The sequence below is a fragment of the Volvox carteri genome (genome assembly GCF_000143455.1).
Source record: "Volvox carteri f. nagariensis unplaced genomic scaffold VOLCAscaffold_55, whole genome shotgun sequence".
Classification (NCBI taxonomy): domain Eukaryota; kingdom Viridiplantae; phylum Chlorophyta; class Chlorophyceae; order Chlamydomonadales; family Volvocaceae; genus Volvox; species Volvox carteri.
This window is the reverse complement of record NW_003307598.1, coordinates 388621-413297: the sequence shown is the minus strand read 5'-3', so window position 1 is coordinate 413297 and position 24677 is coordinate 388621. Positions and strand designations below refer to the sequence as shown.

General features: G+C 56.6%; 3 protein-coding genes across 3 annotated transcripts; all 3 read left to right on the top strand.

Moving 5' to 3' along the window:
* Positions 1-1649: 1649 nt before the first annotated feature.
* Positions 1650-8097, top strand: VOLCADRAFT_96785 (uncharacterized protein; the record flags this gene model as incomplete). The annotated part of the gene is made up of 12 exons (XM_002955846.1): positions 1650-1892; positions 2090-2242; positions 2453-2494; positions 2594-2641; positions 2946-2976; positions 3367-3512; positions 4143-4258; positions 4647-5004; positions 5563-5646; positions 5815-6023; positions 6730-6946; positions 7786-8097. 12 exons carry the CDS (start codon positions 1650-1652, stop codon positions 8095-8097), a joined length of 1959 nt encoding a protein of 652 aa, XP_002955892.1.
* Positions 8098-10931: 2834 nt separating this feature from the next.
* On the top strand, positions 10932-14167 carry VOLCADRAFT_96784 (uncharacterized protein; the record flags this gene model as incomplete). The annotated part of the gene is made up of 4 exons (XM_002955845.1): positions 10932-11009; positions 12027-13062; positions 13186-13977; positions 14163-14167. 4 exons carry the CDS (start codon positions 10932-10934, stop codon positions 14165-14167), a joined length of 1911 nt encoding a protein of 636 aa, XP_002955891.1.
* A 2479-nt stretch (positions 14168-16646) lies between these two features.
* On the top strand, positions 16647-23792 carry VOLCADRAFT_96783 (uncharacterized protein; the record flags this gene model as incomplete). Its single annotated transcript, XM_002955844.1, has 8 exons — positions 16647-16688; positions 16859-16903; positions 18036-19325; positions 19607-21680; positions 21846-22407; positions 22886-22922; positions 23130-23270; positions 23487-23792. 8 exons carry the CDS (start codon positions 16647-16649, stop codon positions 23790-23792), a joined length of 4497 nt encoding a protein of 1498 aa, XP_002955890.1.
* Between the last annotated feature and the right edge of the window lie 885 nt (positions 23793-24677).

Below are 24677 nucleotides of genomic sequence, written 5' to 3'. Positions count from 1 at the left end.
AACACACTGTTGCGATGCAATAGGCTGCGAACAGATGAAGTTCTTATTGCAGGCGACATGAATGGGTGGTTTTCAGATGTGCAGGAACTCACCGACCACATAGTGGTCGGTGAGTTAGACTTGGCGGAGCACGAGGGTGGTGCCTACAGGCGAGACTGTTGAATGATCCTGGAGCGATGTCCACTTCCAGTAATTTGTGCGTGTGCGGAAGGTGAAGTCTTTGGGACTACCGTTCGTGATGTCTAGTTGGGGGAACGGCCAGCGGATAGTTAAACCTTGTTATTGACTGGGTCGGTCGAGTACGCAGTACCCAGGCATCCACTACGCCCCAGACTGCCTCCCACCGCCCTTCATATCCTGCACCAACGAGCGCTTCGCGGTGAGGCAGCGTGTGGCGTTTTTCAGTTGTTGCTTTATTAAGTTATACGTCGTCAGGGACCGCTGCCCAAAGCTGCTGGTCTGAAGTGTTTCGACACTTAGATCTTTTTTTATTGTTAAAAAGTGGTAGATCTGACCAATTCGTTTCTTACGGAGCGCAGGTTTGGGGACCTGGTCTCTTAGTGCAAGTTTTAGAGGCTGCGGGTTCGCGGGTCGATCTTTTTGAGAAAGCGGCTACGGATCGGGTGGTAGGGTTACGGCGTACATTCCTTTGTTGGCTGGCATGCGTGAAAACCCCTCCAAATGCGCGCTGCTTTTTCCGCGAAATTTGACCAGCACCCTCCTCATGTTTCCTTGGCTAGGCTAGTCTTCTGCTTTTGGAAGAAATTGATTGATTCAGAGGGGTCCATGTACCATCGTGTGCTCAAGGAGGATTTGCGTCTTGCGTTGTCGGGACGTGAAGGTCCTCGGTGTCCTCCGGGCCTTGGGTTACGACCTGGATGGTGTGACCGGCACTGTGCGGACGTTGAAGGCAAGGTGACGGGCCTCACGCCTCACGAGCTCGATGTCTCTGCGCTGCTTGAGGATTTGTAGGACTATTTTAATGCGCATTGGACGAATAATCGGCTCCATGTGGACCCCCGGGATTTTGTTTCTGACACCTGTTAACCCCGGGCGAAAATGTGTCTTTAATAGCATAAGATGGGGGGCTCGCACCACCTTGGGCTTTACATCCCTTCCAGGCATCATAGTAGCTTGATTTGTCTCTGTTTGTGCTGCTGGGCAGAGTTGGGCGATTGATGTTAGCCGTCCCAACGGTAGGGTGTAATGCAGGTCGGGCTTGCCCCATCTGTAGGTTTTGTGTGGTTTTCTTTGAGTAGTTGCCTTACCGCTCAGGGGCCGTACGGACGAAGGGGTACCCGCAGGCAAGAAAAGTGTGGGAGGAGGCGAGCCTGTTTTTCGAAATTTGGTGAACTAGCCACGAGCGCAATTAGCTTATTATGACTGTAAATTTTTCGCCTGTTTTTCTTTGTTCTTTTGCGGAGTCTGGTGGTCCATTGGCTCGTCTGGGCCTTACGAGCTCAAGAAGCTTGTAGCAAACAAGACAAACTTCTTTTTTTATCATATTTCTTCACACCTTCTAGCTTAGGGTCTCGTGTTTTTTCGATGCTTTGTGTTCTCTTAGTGTAAAAATGCATTAGCATACATTTTTTCATTGCACGAACAGTGATAACAGTACTTAAGCATATGCGTGATAAGGATTGTGCTATATGATGCGGCGCACGCCGTTTACCGGCGGCTGTCTGTTAAGGCGAGCGGCGTCACGGCCACCCCAATTCGCAGCTTTTCCTTGGATTTCATTTCGCCATCATGGATGTTGCGCAAACAAGTTAAAGGCAAGAGCATCAACACTCGAGGACCGGACTGGCAGCAGGCAATCCGTGGCGCTGGAGCATGTGCTGGAGGAGCTGCGGAAAGCCCAAGGAATTGACAAATTGGGCCCTGATGTCGAGGTATGTAAACAGCTTTTGACCAGCGTCCCAAGACCGTACCGCCCTTCAGTTGCCATCTCGACATTACAATGCGGGCGGAGCGTAACACCACAATAGGCAACTAGCGGTCGCTAGTTATCGAGTTTTAGCATAGGCCAGAAAGGTTTGGGAACAGGCTGGGGCGTGCCAAAATTTGATCGTCGAATGCCGTTCCGCAGGCGGTTGTTTCCGGCCGAGGCAAGCACCTGGGCATCGCGGTCAGCTGGAGCCTGCGCTGGACAGCTTCTGGCAGCTTCACAGAGGAGATCCGCGGTCCCCAGCTTACTTTCAAATGGGGCTACGACGGCCGCAAAGACGGCGGCTGCTGGGAGGTGCGAGCTTTGTTAGGTGGAGGCCGACCATCAGCCTGTCATACACGGCCATCATGGGCATCGCCAAGGGCCAACACACACATGCAAATACATACACAACCATCCAACTACCAACCAGCAACCACCATTCCGTCGGGCCATTCTCAACATCCCATTTGGGTCATGCCTGAGCCTGTCTACCGTTTTGTCATCCTCTTGTGTGTCGTACAGGATCTTATTGTTCTGGATCCGGATCTGGCCTTTGCAGTTGTAGTAGGTTATTTTTACTTTGTTACTTCGCATCTATTTCCTGCCCATCCGTCCGCCTTCCCAATCCGCTATCTATACCACCCGTCACGCACACCCCCTTAGGTGGACAGTGCGGGGCTAGTCCGAGTTATGGAGTGTGATGACCACGAGGTGGGTGGGGAGCTGCTGCTGGTGTGTTCGCACGTGGGCTGGTGTGTTCGCACGTGGCAAATGTTTAAACGATTCTCCGACCTGTAACAACGTGGCCTAATAAAAAAGGGGGGAAGTAGTGGGGGTTGGGGGGCCGAGGAGTTGGCGGGTGGGGGAGATAGGGGGGGTAAGATGATGATGGGGTTGGGGAGGTTGACCTCCACCCCCCTTAGCCGCTTATGAATAAAACACACACGATAACTGCCGCCCGCCATCGGTACCCGTCCCTCCTGCGGGGGTCCCCCCTTTGACCATTACCCCGCAGGCGGTGCTGATGACGACGTACATCCGTACAGGTTGCTGGCTACAGCCTCACTTACAGGACCGCTTCGACATTGAGCTACTGCCGGCACCCGTTATGAAGGGCGCTGCAGCTGCCGGCAGCATCAACAGCAGCAGTAGCGGCTGTAGCAGCCACCGCGGCGTTAGCAGTGGCAGCAGCAATCTTGACATAGGGGAAGGGAGCAGCGGTTTTACCTCGGATGGTGGGTCCAACTTGTCGGAGGACAGTGCCGTGATGAGCTCCAGTGAGTTGGCGGCGGCGGCGGCGACAACGACGAGGGTGGACACGAGCGGCGGATTGTGCAAAAGCAGTAGCGGCAGCAGTAACAGTAGCAGCACCCCTCCCACGGCGGCTACAGCTACAGTCGCGGCGGCGTCAGACACTACCACCGCTACTGCTGCAGCTACGCATATCAGCAGCGGCGGAAGCGGTAGCACTACTACTGCACGTGGGCGTAAGACGGCGGCGGTAGCACTGACCCATGGAGCTCCAGGGAGCCCAGCGGCGGATGAGGTCGTTGCCATTGGGTTGCGAGTCAGGGGCAGGAAGGTGAGTACGGGTGTGGATGAAAGGGTGTGAGGGTGAATGAACGCACACGTATAAACCCGTACACATACACACATGCCCCCGCCTTTTTCAATTCGCAAGTCCATTACTTTAAATCTGACACATGCAAGCCGACAGACAGACAGACAGAGACACACAAGCACGTGCATCCTCCTGTTCCGGGGCCGCTCACGCGGGTTTTGCGTCTAGTGGGAGGGGGAAACGGGGCCACCTGCCTGTGTTTCGTTTTCTGGCACTCCCCTCACCTGCAACCTTCAGCCACCGTCTTAGACATGGTTGCATTTGTATGTATGTCTGCATCCGCATGCATTAAGTCGGACCATGACTTTGGTTTTTGCAATGCACGGAAGAAGGAAAAACAACATCTGGCAATAAGTTTACAGAATTAGTGGCGTTACGACAAGGGATCAAAGTCAACCACTTGGTCGAAATCCTGTAGCGGAATCTGTGGGTTTGTATGTTTGTAAGGTTCTACACGAAAACATAGCTCATTTCTGTGTCTGCATATTCCCGTGTCTGTATATCTGTATGTATTTAAGGACGTATCCTACGGAGCTGAGACGCGTATGGGCGTGCGTACGTATGTATGTACGTCGCTCTCTCTCCCCGCAGCTCCGAGTACGAGTGTTTGTACGGCGGCGAGACTGGCGGCTGCTGGGCTTCAACCACCGCATGTGTGCCGACGTGGAGATGTGGGAGCTAGGGGAGTGGAAGGAGTGGGCAGAGGGGTAGGTGGCGGTTGGCGGTTGGTGGTTGAGAGGGCGGCCGTGGGGTTTTCAAGTGCTGCTACAAGGGGGGGGAAGGTGCTGGATGGGAAGGGTGGTATGTGTGTGTGAGGGGGCGATCTGTGTGATTCGATGGGTGGCTCGCACCCATAAAGTCCGGGGGGGGGCCGCAAATGCGCGAGAAGGGGGGAGCAGGCGCACCCGATTCGTACTCTGTCTCTTGTGTGTTATGAAGAATGTGTATCCTGTATGTCTGTATGTATGTGTGTATGTTGCATGCATCCGTGTGAATAGGGGAAGAGTCCGCGAAGCCGAGTATGATGCTGAGACGTACTTTTGTATGTATGTCACCCCTTCTGTCACGTCTTTATGCCGTACGCCGCACCCGCAGTGTGTCGTACCCCTCGAGTGCGCTACATAAGGCCTCCAACGGCGGCCAGCACGCTTACCTGACCAACTCAGGAGCAGCGGAACGAGTGGCGCCATTGCCGCCGCCGCCGCCGCTGCTACTGCTGCAGCCGCCAGAGCCGCTACGGACATCGCCGCCTCCTCTACCAAGGGTGGCGTCGGCGGAGGCGGGTTCTCTCCCCTCGCCGCCGCCGCCGCAGCAGCTGCTGCAGCTCCCGCCGCCGACGGATTTCGGTTTACCGTTGCTTCCCCCCATTCCGGGGGACACGAGCTACAGCCCCCCGGGAGGCGGAGGGGGTCAGGGGGTACCGCTGTGGAGGGCGGCCAGCGGACACTACCTGGTGGGCACATACATACATACACGCACACGCACACACTTGAACTGGGTTGCTTTAGGATAAGCTTAAGGGTTTAAGGGTTTAAAAAAGGCCTAATCTGAAAACGTAAAACCCTATTAAAACCCAGGAGTACATCGACCCCCCTCCCTTCGCTTGTGGGGAAATAGTATCCTGGTTTGATCCTGATTAGGAAACGACTTTCTTTTAACCAGCCGAAAGCCTAGGGAGTTGGGCTTAGTAGGGCACCTGTATGTGTGTATGTATGTCAGTACTCTGGAAAGCTATTCTAGTAGTAGAAGTATACGGAATTTTCATTCGATTTTGATGGCCTCAGGTGCTTTGGATTTCGTTAGCAGTTTTGACCCTTTTCTTCCGCTCACGACATCGTGATGATGATCATCATCATCATCATTATTATCATATTATGATTGTCCCATTATCATCATTATCATACTCAGAAGTATTCCGCCCCCTCCCCCTCCTCTAGTCGTTTCCCTGACTCGGCACATGATAGTCTCCCCCCGTCACCCCCTCCGAAACCAAACACTGGACCGCCGCCAGGTTAGACCCACCATCAACGGGCAGGAGGGCGGGGGCTACTTCGTTGTGGATACGGGGGCCAGCGGCTTCGTGTTGACACCGCAGGTAAGTACGGCTAAGGGTACGGCAAAAACGTGACGTACCGCGTTTGTGTGTACGTGGGGTTTGTATGTGTGTATGTCTGTCTGTGTTTTGCGTTTGTATGTGTGTGGAGGGCTCAATGTCTGCTGCATACATACATACATACGTACCCTCTCCATCCAACTTCCCTAGGCCGCGGCTCGTCTGGGCGGGCAGTCCTTTGGCGAGACCCACGCAGCGTCCATTTCCGGCAAGGTGGCAGCTCGCTTTGTACGGCTGGGCTCGTGGTCGCTCGGGGGTCTGTCCATTCGTCAGCCCGTACTGATGGTGATGGCACTGGAGGGCCTTGTGCGGGGGGCTCCAGGGGAGGTGGTCGGCATTGTGGGTCATGACCTTTTCAGGTGGGTACGTTGTGGGTGGGTGAAGGGGGAGGGAGGTGGGGATATATACATATATATATATCGATACCCGTGTGGGTCAAAGTCCTTCCGATGGTGGAAGGCATTGCGCCCCTAGTTAATGGACGGTGGTTACCTGGGATAAAGTTAACCTGCGAGCCGACCAGGAATGGAGTTGCGCCGCTGTCGACCCGGCAGATTCCGTTGGATGCTGGTGGTGGGTGCGGAACCTGAGCGATCCACTGAGAAGTTGACTAGGGTGACTGGATGAGGGTGCCCGGAAATACCGGGGAAGGCAGGGTTTCGCAGGGTAGCTGCCACGGGCGAAGATACACCCCCCTGTTTCACACATCATATATATATATATATGTATATATATATATATATACATGCTTAGGGTGTAGTAAAACCCTAAATAAAGTACAGCGAATCGTGTGGTGTTTCGCTTGTACGGCAGGCGCGCGGTCGTGGAGGTGCCTCGAGTGCTCCCGGGATGCATGTTGACGGCGGAGTCGGGGACTGGATCCACAGCAATAGCAACAGCGTCAGTGGCAGTAGCAGCGCCGGCGACGGCGCCGGCGACATCAGTAGGTTCAAGGCCCCGATCTGAAACAGGATCCAGTTCCGACTCGGATTGCGGATCTGGATCTGGATTCGAGGAGGAGTGCGGGTCACCGCGTCTGGGGGAGGCCGCAGCGTCGTCTGCCAGCCGCGATGGGGTCGCGACGGCGACGGCGACGGCGCACATCTCGAGCCGTTACGCAGGCAGCGGTGCAGCTGGTCCCGTACTAGGGCCGCCTCCGCCAGCGGCACGATCGACGGCGGCCTTCGAGGATCCCGTTGCGACGGCGGCGGCGGGGGCGGCCGGGTCCAGCGGTAGGGCGGCGGCAGCCGCTGATGGCGGTGGTGGCGGCAAGGGTCACCCCGTGGGTCAGCCTTGCGGATCCGTGGCACTAGGCCAGGCGTTCAGTGTCACCGCGGTGCCGTCACCCTCGCTTTCCTTGCAGCCGCCGTCACCGCCACACTTGAAATCGTCGCCAAGCAGCGCCAGGAGCGGCAGCGATACCAGCCGTAGCAGTAGTACTAGCAGTAGCAGTGACGTCACTAGCTGTAGTAGCAGCAGCAGCTTAACAGGACAGGCAGAAGCTAGAAGCAGCAGCAGTAACAGTTGTAGCAGCAGCAGCAATAATGGCGATGGCAGTAGCAAGGCATCCAGTGGGCGCAGCCCAACGGCACGTGCCGTACGCCGCGCGGCTCGTACCGTACCTTACACGTTACACGAAATGCTGTTGTACCACCCACTCGAGTACGGCAACGAGTTGGACTGGGTTTGGGAGCCAATTGTAATGGTGAGCACGTGTTGTGAGGGACCCACGGGTCATTCTCCAACTCCAAATTCGCGCCGCTGCCATCATCGTCTCTGATTGCAGCGCCCTGAGTTCCTAGTCATGCCTAAGTCTGTACTTTACCTGTCACTCTTTTCCTAAAACGATGCCGTACGGCAATCCGTTGCGTCTTCCCCAGGAATGTCTTCCCCAGGTCGGTTTTTTCGTGAACCGTCCGTGCTTCGTCGTAACCGCCCCCTTTTTCCTTTTTCGTCCTGCTGTTCGGTTGCTTTCCAAGTCCCAATTCCCGGATATTAAATCTGAAAAGGTTACGTTTTCCTTTTTATTAGCTTTTACCTCTCCTTCCTGCCCTTCTTTCTGTCCATCACTCTCATTCTCTGTCTGTCTGTCTGTCTGTCTGTCTGATTGCCGACCTGCAGATCGCCAACCTGCCACACGTGCACCTCCGCTTCGCAGACCCCGGCGGCGGGGCCCCCCACGCGGCCCTCCTCATGGTGGATTCCGGAGCGTGTGGAGCGGACCTCATGCTACACGCAAGAGCGCAGAAGGAGTTGGGGTTGATGCAGATGCCGCCTGCAGCGGCTCCAGGCGCCGGCGCTGGTGATGGCGATGTCGTCGTTGGCGGCGGCGGCAGTAGCAATGGCTCCCGGTCCGAAGGACATTACCTTCGGGGGGTCGGCCAGGATCCTAAGGACTATGTGCAACTGCAGGTACGACTTGTACGAAAATAACCGAACAAGGTTGTGCAGGTGCGGGTGTGCGGATTTAGGCAAATAGCGCGTTTGGTTTGGTTCGCATCCAGCGCTGTATACGTAGGGTTGTGCCGACCATTAGAAATAGAATTCTAACGTAGAATAATTCTAATGAGAAATCACCCTATAAATGAGAAGGGCCTGCTTTTGGGATTAGAATGAGAAAGCTGTACGACAGCCTGGGTCCTGCATTAGAATCGCCAGAAATAGAGGCTTGTGCATTATAATACTTGCACATTAGTACCTTACCTAGAGATGTTATTCCGGGTCAGCTATGGTAGATCAAGCGGACAAGCCTGACACAAAGCAACCTGACCATCAGCCCGACAACATTGAAGTTTACAAGTATGGTGACAAGAATTTAGACGCCCCTGCCTACGGTAATGTTCTCAAAGAAGCTAAGGCAAAGCAGCGCGCGTCGTGGTGGGTTCGTTTCAACGTCCTGCTGACAAATGGTGCTGTGTGGCTACAATGCGTCCGCTGCAACAAGATCCTTAGCGCTAAGAATCCGTCACAAGTTTGCTCTCAGCACGTCAGAGCATGCGATAAGAAGCTGATGGAGGCGGCTGCAGGAGGCTCCAGAATGCCTCCCTCACCCAGCCCGCAGCCTGGGCCTTCCACCACCCCCTCCGCCGCTCCCCCCGCTGCTCCCTCCAACGATCCGTCCGCCGGCCCGTCCGCTGGCCCCTCCGCTCCTCCCGGCCCCTTTGTCGGCCCCGCCGCCGACCCCTCCACCGCCACCCTTTCCACTCCCCTCGATGCCTCTGTCAAGAAGCGCCCTCGCACGGTTCAGACGTTCGCAGCTTCTACCCCTCTTCTGTTGCCATCGCCCGGTTCCTCTGGAATCTTGCTCTTTTTTTCTTCAAGTGCAACATAGCTTTGCACCTGATCGAGCACCCGAACCTGGTTGCTGCTTGCGCGGCAATTGGCGTCCTCCTCCCTGGCCGCAAGAAACGTGCCACCACCATGCTTGACAACGCCTACAAAGAGCTTGCCTACGACCTCGACAAGGTTGCTGAGGCTGATGGTGGTTTAGCTGCTATTGGAACAGACGGATGGCCGTTGCGTACCCCTGAGTACTTGGGACTCTCGTTTTATTGAGGTTCCTGACGCAGATTGTTCGGTTTGAATTTAGCGTACTAGTGTTTGTATCCGTCTGGCAACTGGCTGGAAATAACAACACTTGGCAAGGTTGGCTTTGCATTCTAAGGGGGGTATATATGGCCAAGAGGTACACCCTTCTGGGTTACGACCCCCGCCATCGACTTTCGGCATAAAAAATTGGAAACGCCTGGATAACCATGAGCCGCCATGCCCACAAATTTTCAGTTAATTCTTCGCGCTGGGTGAAAAGATAGCAAAGTAATTCTCATTCTCATTCTCATATTCTAATTTACCTCTAATTAGAAATGATATGAGAAGGATTTTCCTTCTAAGGTTAGGAACAACGCTATGTATACGGCTTTTGGTAAGAATGTAAGGAAATTCACTTTCCTCCCCTTTTTTCCCGTACGTGCTTGCTCGTACATCGTACAGGAATAAATATTAATGTATTCCTGCCGTTCGCTTTCCGCGTCTTCCTTCTCGAGCGTCTGTGCTCTTACCTTTGTGTCTTCCCTCTTGAATCAAAACCCCCCAGCCCCTCTTTCCATGTCTCTTCTCCCTCATATTCCTGTAAGGCACTTTTTTTAATCTTTTTCTCTTCCTTTCTCTTTCTCCCGTGAAGGTGTTGGACTTGCCTTGGCTGGAGCTGGCGGGAGTGCGATTCGAACAGGTGTGTGTTTTTTGGGGAGGGGGAAGTTTGTTGGGGAACAGGGTGAGGAAGGGGTTTAGGGTTTTTAGGGAAAAACCTTCTTCCTTTCTCTACCCTTCCCGGCCTCGTAAGTTTTGGGCACTGCAAGACCGCGTGTGTGGGGTCGTAGGCAATACTTGCCGAAATGTGACCTTTTTCCTGCGCCTTACTGCGCATTGCACATGTTGAGATGACCGTTTCCGTTGCTTGTAGACCTATTTTCGCGCTTTTGAGGAAACGTCTCGGTTGTTGAGGAAATGTCTCTTGAGGAAGTGCGCGGATTTAGCAATAAAAGCAATTATCTCCCCCGTTTCTTGCCATCCGCAATTGAATGCTTTTCGGTGGAGTTCAGGTTCGCTGCATGTGCGCGGCCGTGGGCGGTCTCGACATCTCCATATACAGTCACGGAATCCTGTGCGGCGACCTGCTGGCCAGGCTGGAGTGGGCCATCGACTACACACATAAGCGCATCGGCTTCCGCAGGGGTGCCTTTGCGCATGCACCTCGGCCGGCAGCCCGGTAGCGGCAGTAGAAGCAGCAAAAGGAGGAAGAAGCAAGACGACTAGGAGTAGATGAACTTTATGAATCTAACAGCTAATTAAGAGTAACACTGTTGTCATTGTTTCCAGCTGGATTAGGGATTATTGGTTGGCGGGCGAGCTGAAACTGTGACGGCGGGACAAGGTGTGCGTGGCTGTTCGCCGCGAGAGCAGGATAAGTGCTCTGCGCCGCGCACGTATTAAATACGGCTTTTCGATGTGTTGCCTGCTGTAAAAGGGGCGCGAGCAGGAACGTCAGTTATATTTTTTTGTTTTGTAAATACAGCGGGTTTTCCTTTAACTCGTCTTAAGAGTTGCCTTGCTCATGTCGAGTTTTGGAGGCGTCAAAGCAAAGCCATACGGATAGGAAAAGCAAACTTTTCCAAGATGATGTAAAAATTTGCAAGGGCAGGAATCCTACATGTTCCTTTGATCATTAACGTGTACTAGTGCTTGCAGCACGCGCTGGGGCCTTTTCCATAATGGACTCCGCAAGCCATGCCAACGTCACTAGCTCAAGGCTTCAGCAAGCATTTGAGGCGTCCGTTATTCCCCAGTCGGTGAGCACACGGCCGCGCTTCACCTTCGCACTCCCGATACACACGAGACTTCTCTTCAAGTCGGTAACTTGTTTGACTTCACGATGAAAATTTCCTCAATTCTCCACCTAAAGCCATATAACTAAACACAATCAACTAGTGCGTAAGCTTCCAACCGTAAACCACCAACGTAAACTGCCCAACCGCATTGCCAACCATGTGTCCCAGTCTCCAATGCAGGTCCTGGTTCCGGATCCATGCGTTCCGATCCTCCGTGTAAATGTTGGAGAGCATGACTACTATCTGTAGAGTCTCTGCAAGATGGCGGGAGGAGGAGGCCTGGCAGGTCCAGGGAGGGCAGCAGGGTCCTTAGCTAGAAGGGGGAAGGAGAAGAACAGAACCCAAGCCAGGAACGAGAGCCCGCTGGGGGAAATGGGTGGTATGGATGGACTTTGCTTGAGGACTTGCTGCTGGCTGGCGGTGGTGAATGCAAAAAGGGTTATTATTGGCCCTTGGCGGATATGGAGATTGATATTGGTCTGGTCTGGTGACACCACTGCCTTTAGCCAATTAAAGTTCTGCAGGATCAATTTCTCGGCAGTCCCCAACTTCGGCAGAATGAGAATATATATGTGGCCTTCTCCTGAGGTGGTCTGGTTGAGGAACAAAGTTTCGCATGCTGGATTTGTGGCGATTGCTGACATATCTCTACAGATGTCGGGTGACTGGATGAGGGTTCAGGACCAAACCCAAACCGCCTCAGATTTTTAGTTAGTACGACGGAATTAAGTTTCAATATGATGTGTGAAACAGGGGGGTGTATCTTCGCCCGTGGCAGCTACCCTGCGAAACCCTGCCTTCCCCGGTATTTCCGGGCACCCTCATCCAGTCACCCTAGTCAACTTCTCAGTGGATCGCTCAGGTTCCGTACCCACCACCAGCATCCAACGGAATCTGCCGGGTCGACAGCGGCCCAACTCCATTTCTGGTCGGCTCGCAGGTTAACTTTATCCCAAGTCACCACCGTCCATCAACTAGGGGGCCAATACCTTCACCATCGGAAGGATTTTCGACCCTGATAGGATTTTCGACCCTGATTTTCGATCCCGGGATCTCCCGGCGTATTGCCGCCACCTGCTGCACCATGTGCCGTGGACGCAATTTGGCGGCAACCTCATGCTGCTGGCACGCATGTACGACATCCGCGTGCACCACGAGAGCATGGTGCAGGTGGGCATTACCATGAACATGCGGCCGCATCTCGGCGAGCCAGCGGCGCATGTGCCACATGATGTCATCCGTGCCATGGGCACCATACTGGTGCTGCCGTATCGGCACTCGCAGCGACGGCAGCTGCTCATGCAGCAGTCGCCGCTGGTTAAGGCGCTGGTGGAGGGGGCCCGCCTCAGTACTCTGCGCCTCGACCTCACAGACACGTATTACAACGGTGCCCAAGCCAAAATGTGTGCAGCCGCCCTCACCATTGGCTGGCCCCCGTTGTTCTTCACCGTGAACCCAGCAGACATGCATGCGGCCTGTGCAGTCATGGCATCCGGGCAGGTGTTGGACTTTGGCGACGATGGACGACCACAACACATTCCAAGCACAGTGGAGAAGTGGCGCCATGTGAAGGACGACCCGCACAGCTGCACCGCCCTGCTGGTGGCCACCAAGGAGGTCCTGGTGGAGGAGCTCTTCGGCTTCATGCCGGGCGCCATGCAGCAGACCAACCCGCACTGCTTCTGCGGGCTCACGTTTGAGGTGGCGGTCAAGGTGGAGCAGAGTGGTCGCCTCGCCCTGCACATCCACGGTGTTGCGCATGTGGCCACATTCACAGTCGAGCGACTGCAAGCACTGTTCAGCGGACCCAACTGCCGGGTGCTGGCCCTGGCACACGCATTGTGCGCCATGTGGTACCCCTCGCCCTACTACGACCCCTCCACACATGGTGCGGATTGCCACATCATGGATATGACCCTCGAAGAGGCCCAACAGCATGGTCGTGCACCTCCACCCGTGGACAAGTCCTGCCCGCCTGCGGTGTACAACTTTGGCAGACTCGCCGGCTGCACAGGTGGTGGACTCCCGCCACCTCCCCAGCACACCGCCTGCTGCATGCACCACACGTCAGTCATCCGCAGCACCCTCACTCACACACACAACGACACATGCAAGTGACACGGCTGCCGCGGCACAGACGACAGCTGTGGCATGGCATTCCCGTGTGTCCTGCACAGCACTTTCCAATGGATTGGCACCGGCGGCCTCTTCCTGCTGCCATGCTTGGGCCCAAACATCGTACCACACATGCCAGCTGTGGTGCTGGCGTTTGGCTGCAACCAGCTGTTCACTCTGGCATGTGAGGTGGACCGCGTGTACACAGCAGAGGCAGCGGCACAACTGGCCCACCCTGAAGATGAGCGTGCTGACTGCGTGCTGCTGCAGCCTGCTGCTGACCGTGCTCGCGACTCTGCTTACTACAGTACCAAGTATACTGGGAAGAGCATCAACGACAGTCAGGCTCAGCTGACATGCAACACTCTCACCCGGGTGCAGGACTTCCTGCTGGCTGGTGGGGTGCCGAATCCGGGTACCAGTGGGCCCACCGCCTTTGGCAACATGTGCGCCACTGTACACTGCATGACTGCTGCCATCACGGCTGGCATGGCGCTTGTGGCCATGAAGCTGGACGGCCACTCCACCTTCGAGGCCATGTTCGAGAGCGCATACCTGCAGGTAGACGCATTCACAGCTCTATCTGCAGGCGCCAACCAATGTCCTGATGCAGCAACCACAGCGGTGGTGCTGGTGGAGGCTGAAGAGCATGAAGGCTACACAGTGACCAATGCCGTACAGACCTACATGCTGTGGGGGCACCATGATGGCAGCAGTCATGCAGTGTACAGTGGTGCACATGTTGCCAAAGGCGGTGGGCCCACTGGTACCCGGATTCGGCGCCCCTCCAGCCAGCAGGAAGTCCTGCACCCGGGTGAGAGTGTTGCATGTCAGCTGAGCCTGACTGTCGTTGATGCTCTTCCCAGTATACTTGGTACTGTAGTAAGTGGAGTCGCGAGCACGGTCAGCAGCAGGCTGCAGCAGCACGCAGTCAGCACGCTCTTCTTCAGGGTGTGCTGCTGCCTCTGCTGTGTACACGCGGTCCACCTCACACACCAGAGTGAACAGCTGGTTGCAGCCAAACACCAGCACCACAGCTGGCATGTGTGGTACGATGTTTGGGCCCAAGCGTGGCAGCAGGAAGAGGCCGCCGGTGCCAATCCATTGGAAAGTGCTGTGCAGGACACACGGGAATGCCATGCCACAGCTGTCGTCTGTGCCGCGGCAGCCGTGTCGCTTGCATGTGTCGTTGTGTGTGTGTGAGTGAGGGTGCTGCGGATGACTGACACATGGTGCGTGCGGCAGGCGGCGTGCCGGGGAGGTGGCGGGAGTCCGCCACCTGTGCAGCCAGCAAGCCTGCCAAAGTCGTACGCTGCAGGCGGGCAGGACTTGTCCACGGGTGGAGGTGCACGACCATGCTGTTGGGCCTCTTCGAGGGTCATATCCATGACGTGGCGATCCGCACCATGTGTGAAGGGGTCGTAGTAGGGCGAGGGGTACCACATGGCGCACAATGCGTGTGCCAGGGCCAGCGCCCGGCAGTTGGGTCCGCTGAACAGTGCTTGCCATATATATATATGGCCCCCGCATTCGCGCAAAACTTGTAAATCTTGATACGGAAACTGCTATCTTGTATGCGGCTAATGATGGCCAGCTGTCCAGTGTCGGTGTATGACGGACTTCGACGATTCAATTCCGAATTACTGAAAAAAAGGGAAGATGTGAATCTAGCACTGTTTAGGAAGGAAGAACGTGGTGTCGGAGCCTTTTGACGAGAACGTGGAGGGGGGTGCCGAAGGGCGGAGGAGCCGCAGTCAGCATAACTTTGGACTAGCGGGCTTGTACATGCACATCCGTGTAAACTGTGCTCCTATGCTATTAAACATACAGTCCTGCTTTTCATGCATGGTATAGCCGATTATTTTAGTCAGCACGATTGATTTTACTTGAGAAAGGACGCCGCAGACGCCCTCCGTAGTCATATGGAGAGAAGGAGGATGCATAAAGTCGATCCTGAGAAAGAAAGTATCTAGTAGATGCATCACGGAGCACAGGGACCCGGCATTTCGCAACCGCTTCGTACGGCCTCTGGAATGACAGGAGCCCAAGACGACAAAGACTCCATTATCGCATTACGTGACACAGATGGAGCCTTAGCATATTATGATCGACGTTTTTTTTCCACTGTGGAACCTTGATTGAAATCACTGATTTCCTGACAGGCAAACGCAAGTTGATGTAGCTTCGCAAACCTTGCATATGTAGTGTGCCATGGCTAACTTTCTACTCATCCTCAGCGCTTACTTGAGCCATAGGCCTGAGTTGCTGAAGCTGTCGCTTATGGTTGTCCTTGGCCTGCTCGGTCTGAATATGTTATCTCGGGCATATTGTGAAGGAAATTTGGAAGAAAATACCCTTCCTGTAGACCATCCCTTTGTCAAGGACTTTCCGTGTAATAGCAACAGTGGCTTCCGGGCTTTGTACCTCTTGCGACATGCTTTCCAAGTATACCCGATATTTTTCCTATTGGATAAAAAGGACTATTGGGCGAGCCTCGTACATGGATTTCTTCTGACACGCGTGGCCGCGTGCGCCCTCGTCCCACCTAGCCTCTACCGCCGTCACCTTTCAGCCTTCCTCAACGCTATCCAGCGGCTTCTAGTTTCCCTCTTCTTCGTGGCGTCGTCGCTTTCGGCAACCAGCCCAGTGAAGCCTTCGCACAACGCACTCTGGTACGTGCAGGGACTAGGCATTCAGCCAGGATATAGTCACAAAACACGCAAACGAACCTTGACGATAGCGCATCGCGCTCAGAACCTTCTTTTCAACATGTGGAGGTGCGCGTGAGTAGCAAGTGCACTGGCAAGGCCGCAGTTTCGTAACGTCCTCCTGACCATCCCCAATCCGGCCATGGCTGCGACGAAGCTCTGCCCCGTTCACCGCAACCCATCAGTCCAGCTCCGCAGCATTGTTCAACTGCTATCAAGGCGCAGCCCAGTCCGAATGCTCGACATCCGGCCCTAGCGCCCAGGCCGGTGCAAGCGGGATTCGCGCTGCGGCCAGACACGCAGGAGCCATTTATGTTATGTCCTGTGTGACTTGGAGGATGAACGGCGGGGGCTTGGTTACTTACCTGTCGTGCTCACTCATCGTTTTGAGCCAGCCACTGAAACAGCAGCAGCAGCAGCAGAGGAACTGCCGTACTGGTGCTGGAGCCTTCCGGTAGTGGTCCGGACTCGAACATCCACAAAAGCTCCGAAACCTGCGTACCCTTCTTGCCTGCCTGCATACATACATGCATACATACATATATAGATACATACGTGGTTCTCCCACTGCCGTATCAAGCTCCCACGACAAGCTAGGTCATTCATCCTTTACCTGCTTGAACACTTCCCCACGTCCCCCCTTCGTTTTTTCCCCACATATAAATGTCTTCTTTCTTCCACGAGCTCTTTTTCGCTCTTGCTTGCACCGCTGTGCTGCTACCTGCTACTGCTGCTGCTGCTACTGCTGCTGCTACTGCTAAACAGGTACCTAAAGATGGCTCCCATTATGGACATCTTCTCCGTGGGCTTCTTCCAGGTACGGAAAAGAAGGCGTGGCGATGTACGGAAAGGAAGGGGTGGGGGTGTACGGAAAGGAAATTGTGTGTGTGTGGGGGGGGGGAACAACTGCGGACTGTGGGTGGAGGGGAGGGGTAGTTACATGACGCAGGAAACAGCAAGTGTGTCCATCTGCCGATACACGTGCAGCGCTCCGGCTGCTGTAGGGGTCCCGCCGCGGGCTGGGACTGTGAGGTGAGGAGTGCAGGATGAGGACCGTGAAAAGGGTTAGGAGGAGGGGAGGGGAGGAAGGGGGGGAGGAGGGGGAGGGGGAGGAGGGGAGGGGGAGGGGAGGAGGAGGGAAGGGGAGGTAGATGGGGTAGGGGTTTCTTACACGGGATGATTTGGGATCACCGTCCACGTATCTGCTCGTCCAGGTCGTATCCGGACCTGACACGGCCATGAAGTTCGACTGCCCTCCTCCCGGGGGCGCATCTTCTTAGTCGCCAGCTCCCCCTTCGCATGTCTCCTTGTCCTTTATCGCACCCGGCTCACCTCTTTGCTACCCTTTTGTTTTTGCATGTGCCTTTTGCCACTACTTCTGCGGCCTGGCCAGGTGAGTCCAAAGGGTGGTTCGAGCTGCTTTGGTATATCGCGTTGGCGTCGGTCGGCTAGCCGGAATAGAATAGTCGGGTCGGTCGGGTCGGTCGCGCGTTTTAGTTTTCTTGGGGGGTTGGGAGGAGCACTTGCATACCGACAGCCTTTCAGTATCAGCAAATCAGCCTTTTCTCCTGGCCAGCAACTTTAGGCCACCTTTACGACAGCACTATTTTACTCGCCGCCTTCACGACTACTCTTCTACACCTACTTCTTTACGGATTGGCTATACTATTCAGCTTTTTTCATTCTGGCGGCTTAGGTAGGTAGGATTTCCGACATCAACGTCACTTCGTCATCCCGAGGTCACAGTCGTCACAGTCGCCACGGACGCCTTTCGGTCAGTTTTTACGTTTGCTACTCTCTTGCCCTGGCAGCAGCTTCAATCGTGGGCGGTTCCCTCGGTCCCCACTCTTGCCATCGTGCCACGCCCCAGCTGTGTGCGTGTGGGGAGTTGGGGGGAGAGGGAGGAGGAAAGGGTGGCTTACATTGGCGTAGTCGTAGTTTTACCTTCGGGTAGCCCGTGCCTTCCATTTCTCTTCCCCAAGCCCCTGGTCGCGCTTCACAAACCCTAGAAGCCCTCTTTCTAAATTGCCCCTTCCCCCTGGCATGTTGCTGTCTCTGGCCCTTCTCCTGCTGAACTGGTCCTATTGCCATGTACCCCTGGTTGCTGTCGTACATCCCATCCTGGCATCTGCCGTACTTTGGGATCGTGCGGTATTTACGGCAGCTGGGTTTCGGGGGCGAGGTGGTATACGGCGTCGCCGCGCTGATGTGTTCCGTCTGGCTTGCGCACCAATTCGCGTGGGCAGTGGACGTGGACTTCAAGCTGCCGTACGTCGTTGTACGGCAGCTGGCAAGTACGGCGGTGCTCCTTATTATTGAATGGTTCATTCGTCCCTTGTATAACAAGTACGGGGTTCAGTTCGTGTGGATGCTGCTACTGGGGCATCATCCTCACGTCTACACCCCACGTGATGCACTGCCGCCGCCGCCGCGGCAGCGGCGGCGGCGGCGGAAGGACGACGAGACCAGGGCCGACATGAAGGCTGCGGCGGCAAACGGCTTTCCTTCATTTTCGACTGCGGCGGCAGCGCCAGCAGTAGCAGCACCTTCAACGGGAGGTACCGTCAGCGTACGGCAGCGGCAAGCTGCGGCAGCGACAGCGGCGGCGCTACCTCCGCTGACGTCGCGGAGCGGCAGTACAGCTACGACCAATTGCCAAGGAGCTGGCTCGGGGGCGGTGCGGGGGTTGTCGGGTTGCGAACACTCCGCTGCTGTCACCGCCGCGGCCGCCACGACGGCGGCGTCGTACGGCAGCGGAAGCGGCAGCACACAAGGCCGTACGATAACGGTTATATCTGCTGCGCCGACGGCATCTGTTGCTGCGCCCATGGCCATGACCTCGCCTTTGGCTTCGGCCGTATCCTCATCGTTGGACAATGGTGGGGATGGTGGTGGTTTCGGAGCGGGACAGCTCCCACAGGAAGCGCCCGGGGCTTGCGCCACTGCTGACGCTGACCCCGGTCCAGTGCCACCGCCGCAACAGCACAGCGGCCCGGTTTTGCTGCAGCCAGCAACAGCGGCCGTCTCGCCGAATGCGGAACGACAGATTTGCCGTACAGTTGATGCCGAGGTGGCGCCAGCGGAGCCAAGGCCGGCTGCCGGCAGCGACCGGCTCAGCAACTTGGCGAAGCCAGAGTCGTACATGGCTTTTCATCGTACAACGGTTGCGGCAGCCGCCGGCGGCTGTTCTGCCGCCGCGGCGCAGCTGCTTGGTACGACGGCGACGCTGGCGGCGCCAGCCGCCTTTACGGGCACTACCTTGGCGGCTGCCGCCGCCGCCCGGCCGCTACGCGGCTATGTGGGTCGTACGAGGCTTTTGAGTACAACGGTGAAGATCCGCGGGGTACATTTGGCGGATGTGCCGGCCGGCTATCAACAGCGGATTGCCGCGGTGTTGGCGGCAGCAGACCTTGAGCTGGAGGGCGTGTACCTGAGGGCGGGCTGCATTGAGCTGGTGAGTTTGGAAGGACAGGTCTGAGCTGAGCTGAGCTGAGCTGAGCTAAGACTGGGCCGAGGCTGGTGTTAGTGATTAATCCTCTGCCTGCACGCGTCTTGGGGTTCTCATTGCTGCTGGCTCCCCTTTTTATTGTTTTGTCAAATACATAAAAAATGTCACAATAAAACATTTTATTTAATTTTTTATGTCATTGTCAATTTTTTAAAATTTTACCTGATTTAAGTCTATATTTTTTCTTGTCCAATATTTTTTTGTTTATGTTTCTTCTCCTCTGGCAGGTGGTCGACGCGCGAAGCTGGAATGCGAGGCCTGGCGGCGACGCTGCCGCCGCCGCCGGCGCTGGCGACGTCTCACGCCGTACTCAGCGCAGCGGCTGGGCCGAGATCCACGTGCCTGGCCGGGCCGAGAGTGGTGCACATCCGCCGCCGCAGGGGCAGCATGGGCCCGGCGGCGGCGGCGGCGGCGGTCAGCAAGCAGCCCTCGCGGTGGAAGCTAGCGGCGGTGGCGACGACAATAACGGCAGCGGCAGCAATCCGCACCATGTGAAACTGTTATCGGCGGCGGCGCTGGCGGCAGCGCCGCCGCCGCCACCAGTGCCTCAAATGTACGACAGTGGCAACGGTGCTGCTGGTGGCGGTTACGGCCTCGGTGGCGGCAAGGCGGTGGATGTGGGAGAGCTCATCCGAGCGCTCCATCTTCGACAGGATGGACTGTCCGTGGAGCATTCTGGAAGCTTGACGGACCTCTGTCGCGAGTCAGATGACGTGCTGACGAGGAATGGTGGCGGCGCCGCCGCCGCGGCGGCAGCGCCGCCGCCACCTACGTGGGAGGCAAATGGCAGCGACAGTATCACAATGGACCCATCGGCCCCAGTCGTACAAGGCATGAATGCAGCAACGGCTGTAGCCGCTGTCCCCTTGCCGCCACAGCTGCTCTCCGTGTCACCACGTGTACTGCAGACACGGTCCGCTGCCGCCGCCGCCGCTGCCGCCGCCAGCAGCGCCACAACAATCGTCGAGTTGGTGCTACTCGTAGCGTGTCCGGGCGATAGGGTTCCGGAGCTGCTCGTCCGTAGCCACGGCGCCTTCATTCCCGGGACGGTGACCAGTTGCGTGTCGGTGGGAGCTCCCGCCGGCGTCAGCCTTCCATTGCGTGACGTGTTAATGTGCACTGTGGCGCTGCCGCTGGCGGCGCTACCGGATGAACCTGGAGTGCTAATGGTGGAGGTTCGCTGGGCGGGGGAGACCCACGGGTCGGCATTGCCACTGCTGTTGGCGGACGACGCCGCGCTAGCGGCGGAGTTACAGGCCGCCGTGGAAGACTGGCGGGGGCCCCCCCTGGAGCTTGAGGACTTGCTGCTGGACTTTGCTTGCTTCCTCTTGCATACAAATTGCATGCTGCGTCCCACCGCAGGGGGAGCGCTGGCTGCGTACGACGTGTACGATAGCTTTATATACGAAGGCGCGTCGGCACCGTTTGCTGTTATGCGGGATCGGGTTTCGGAGCTGGGACTGCACATGCTCGCTTGGATGGACAGCTGCTTGTCGGGCTGGGGCTGTGCCATGCGGCGCCTGCAGACTAGTCTGGCGGCCCTGGGGGTGAGCTCTGCGGCCATCGAGGAGGTGCGCAGGGCCGCCCAACAGCGGGTGTACCAGCACCAGCACCAGTACCAGTACCAGCCGCAACAACTTGCCGACCAGCAGCACTTCCCACAACTCCCGCACCGTGGCCAGTCCTACGGCGACTATTATGAGCTCGTCAACCAAGAACAGCAACGCCGTGGCGGCGGCGGCGGCGGCGGCGGCCCCGTACCCTCTCCACATGACGACGAGCTGTACGACGATGTCCGCTGTGCTGATAACCGCAAGGCTGCCGGGCTCGCGGCTAGGCAGGTGTTCACCGCCGCTGCCGCCGCCGCCGTCGGCGGCGGCGGCGGCGTACGGCATGCGGTACACGACATGCCCGCGGCGACGCCGGGGGCCTCTGCGCCCCTGGGTTATATGCCTGGAACTCTAACGCTACAACAATCGCATCAGCGGGAGGAGCGACAGACTCGTTCGTTAGCAGGCACCAGTAGTACCATCTCCCAGTTACCTGCCGGCGGAGCCGCCCCAGCTTCCGCAGCATCAGGTCCTACGGCAGCGGCGTCGTACGGCCCCGTGGCCGTCACAGCTGCGGCCGCCGCCGGGCAAGTACACCCGGCAGGCCTGGGAACGATTTCCTCCGTTTCCCCCGCCGCCTCCTCCCGCTCGCCCTCGCCTTCCTCCTCCGCATCCTCGTCATCGTCGTACGTGTCAACCTGTTCAACGGCGTCCTTGGCGCATGTCGTACCTGCCGGGCAGTATGAGGCATGTACGGCGCAGCCGCAGCCGCTGTCGCCGACAGAGATGGTGGTCACCGCCGTCGTTGAGTGCAGCAGCAGCAGCAGCGGCAGCAGCAGCAGCAGCAGTAGTTCCACTGCCATCTTCGAGCTCCAGGCGGACGAAATCATCGCCACCACCACCGCCACCACCACAGCTACAGCCACCACAGCTACAGCCACCACAGCTACAGCCACCACAGCTACAGCCACCGGCACCGACATGATAACGCCAACCACTACGGTCGCGGCGGTAGCCACAGTAACATGTACGGCTACAGCTACAGCCGCTCAAACGCTTACATCCACTTTTAGTAAATCGCCGTCCAAATGTGGTGGCGTTGGGAGGAACGACCCACGGGTCGCGTCCAACAAGTGGTTCACGAAGTCCAAGAAGAAGAAGAAGCAGCAGCTGCCAGAACCTGAGCAGCAGCCTGCACCGTTATCGTCTTTCCTTCAGCTAATTTCCGACGCAGCCCGGGGAGAGGCGGCGGCGGCGGCGGCGGCGAGGTGTCGATGTGGGTCGGCGGTGGGGTTTCGCCGGCGCGTTACGTGGGCCGTACGGGCCGTACAGGAGGATACGGCGGCAGCCGGTGTGAAGGGAGTCCTACGGGTCGCTTTGGACTGGGGCCGCGCTGTTCGATCAGAGTACTCGTGCCTTGTGGCGGCTGGCTATCGTGCATTCGTGGTCGAGTACACCGCGCAGATGGTGTATGCAATGTAAGAGCAAAGAGCGATGGTTTTATGAAGGTAACCCAGGGCGTTAGTTAAATAAAAGGAATGAGAATCCGTACCTTTCCTTCCTTTTAAACGAACGAAAACAGACTATTATATTATTTGTTGAATAGGAAAATTGATTAAAGAAAAAAGTAATTGGGCTCCACTCATGGCCTCCGAAACCTTCGAAGATCCGCCTTATCCTTCTTTTCCTTCCCATCGTTTTTATTCGTTGTTCCATTCCTTCCGGATTTGTCCTCGCACAGAGGAGCACACACCCCTCGGGCCACCCCCCCCATGATCCCCTCTCCCTCACCATATAATACCGAAGTCCCCTTCAGAGTCTCTTCACCTAACCCCACCTTTAGCCCCATCGTTCCCTGAACTCACTCGCTCGCTCGGGGTTCGTCTCCCCTTCCCCCCGGGAGCCGCTCCTTCATGTTCCGCTCCTCCCACCTCGCCACCTCTCCTCCGTCCGCAGCAACATCTTCACGACGATCTGGTTCCTCATCCTGGCCGTGCGGACCTTCTGGCTGGAGACCGCCGCTACCGCTACTGCCGCCGCTACCAACGGCACCCACGGCCGCCACCACTACCTGATGCTGTTGCTGCAGCTGCACTCCTTGCTGCCACCTGCGGTGGCTTGCTGCCCCAGTTGTGCGGCCGCACTTAGCCGACCCTTCCTCAGCCATGTCGCCTGGGTGCGGCTGCTGTCGGCGCTGCAGCTGCCGCAGCTGCTCATGTCCAGCCTGGCGGGCTGCCTGATTGCTTGGGGCGGCGTTCCGGCTGCAGCGGGGTTTCGGAGCTATCAGCTGAGTGCAGCGGCTTTTATCGTGGATGGCATCGTGCACATTGCGGCATCGATGGTGGGTGCATGTGTATGTGTGCGTGTGCGTGTGCATGTGTCTTCCCACTTCCCACTTTCTCTCATACGATTTACCCCCACCCCCATGCGGCCCGGCGCGCCTCCCAAAATGATCCCAAATCTACAAGTTCCGCACGAATGCGCGGTTGTCCCAAATTAATATGATTTGAGTAATATGATTTGGATAATATGATTGTACGGAAAACCGCCGTGGCAGGTCCGGCCCACCCCGGCACTCCTCGTCGCCCTCGTCCGCATGCCCGTGCACATGGCCACGTGGACCAAGCTGGGAGGTACCTTCGGCTTCCGCTGGGCTGTCGTACGTGCCGCCGCCTTGGCGTGTCTCTCCGTAACGGCCAGCGTCGGCTGCCACGCCTACCTGCTGGTGGGGGTGTACCGCCGGAGGTACGGCAATGCAGCCGCCGCCGCCGCCGCCGCTGCAGCTAATGTAGCCGCTTCGACGGCGGCTGCGCCGCCGCCGCCAGTGGCGGCATCGCGGGAGCTTCGTCCGAAACGGGAATGATACAGAGGTTATGCCTTGTGCAGCTGAGTGTTCACGCATATGTATGTATTTATGTTTGCATGTACGTATCTATACGCATGTTTGTATGGAGAGGTTGTATGTGTGCGGCATGCAACTATAAGTTGGCGTCAAGGGGGATATCTGTTTGTACGATTGTACGACTCTAGTTGAAAGGCAGTGCTGTGTGAATAGAATTCAACCCGTACACAGGTACGCATCGAAGTGGGGATGAAGATGATGAAATGGAAATGTGGGAAAAGTATGTTCGAAGAGAAGAAGTAAACGGTGTTATAAGACAAGCTTGTTCATGTGTCTTCGAGGAGGCGGTCGTGTATGGTCGGGTATGTATGGTCCATTAGTAAGGCCGAGTAGTTGCCCATACAAGTGATATGCAGAGGGGCAGTGGAAGAGGCACTGAGGTAGTGAAGGGGGAAGAATCCACCACGATGACTCGCCGGCCGTCCCGCGATGTGTGTATGTGTGTGTCTCGGTTTGTGTGTGTGTATGTGACAGTTTGTATGCGTGTTGATGTGTGACTTAGCGGGCGGCTGGGGGGCTCGACTCGAGGAGGACGTGCGCGAGGAGGTGGCGATTGGAACATGGGAGGTGGTCGTCTACCGTCGTCGATCTGACAGGGAATAACAGAGTGGACTTGGCTGAAGCACATAGCTCGTTGTTATGATGATAGTGGTGCTGATGGTGCTGATGATGTTAATGGTGATGTTAATGGTGATGTTAATGGTGATGTTAATGGTGATGGTGGTGGTTCCCCATTGGTCAAGAACCCCCCTAGGAATGATGAATGATGTCAACCGCTGCCGGTGGTGTGACCTCCATTGCCACTTGCGATCTGAACGTGCGCTTGAGTGTTGTTGTTGTTGCTGT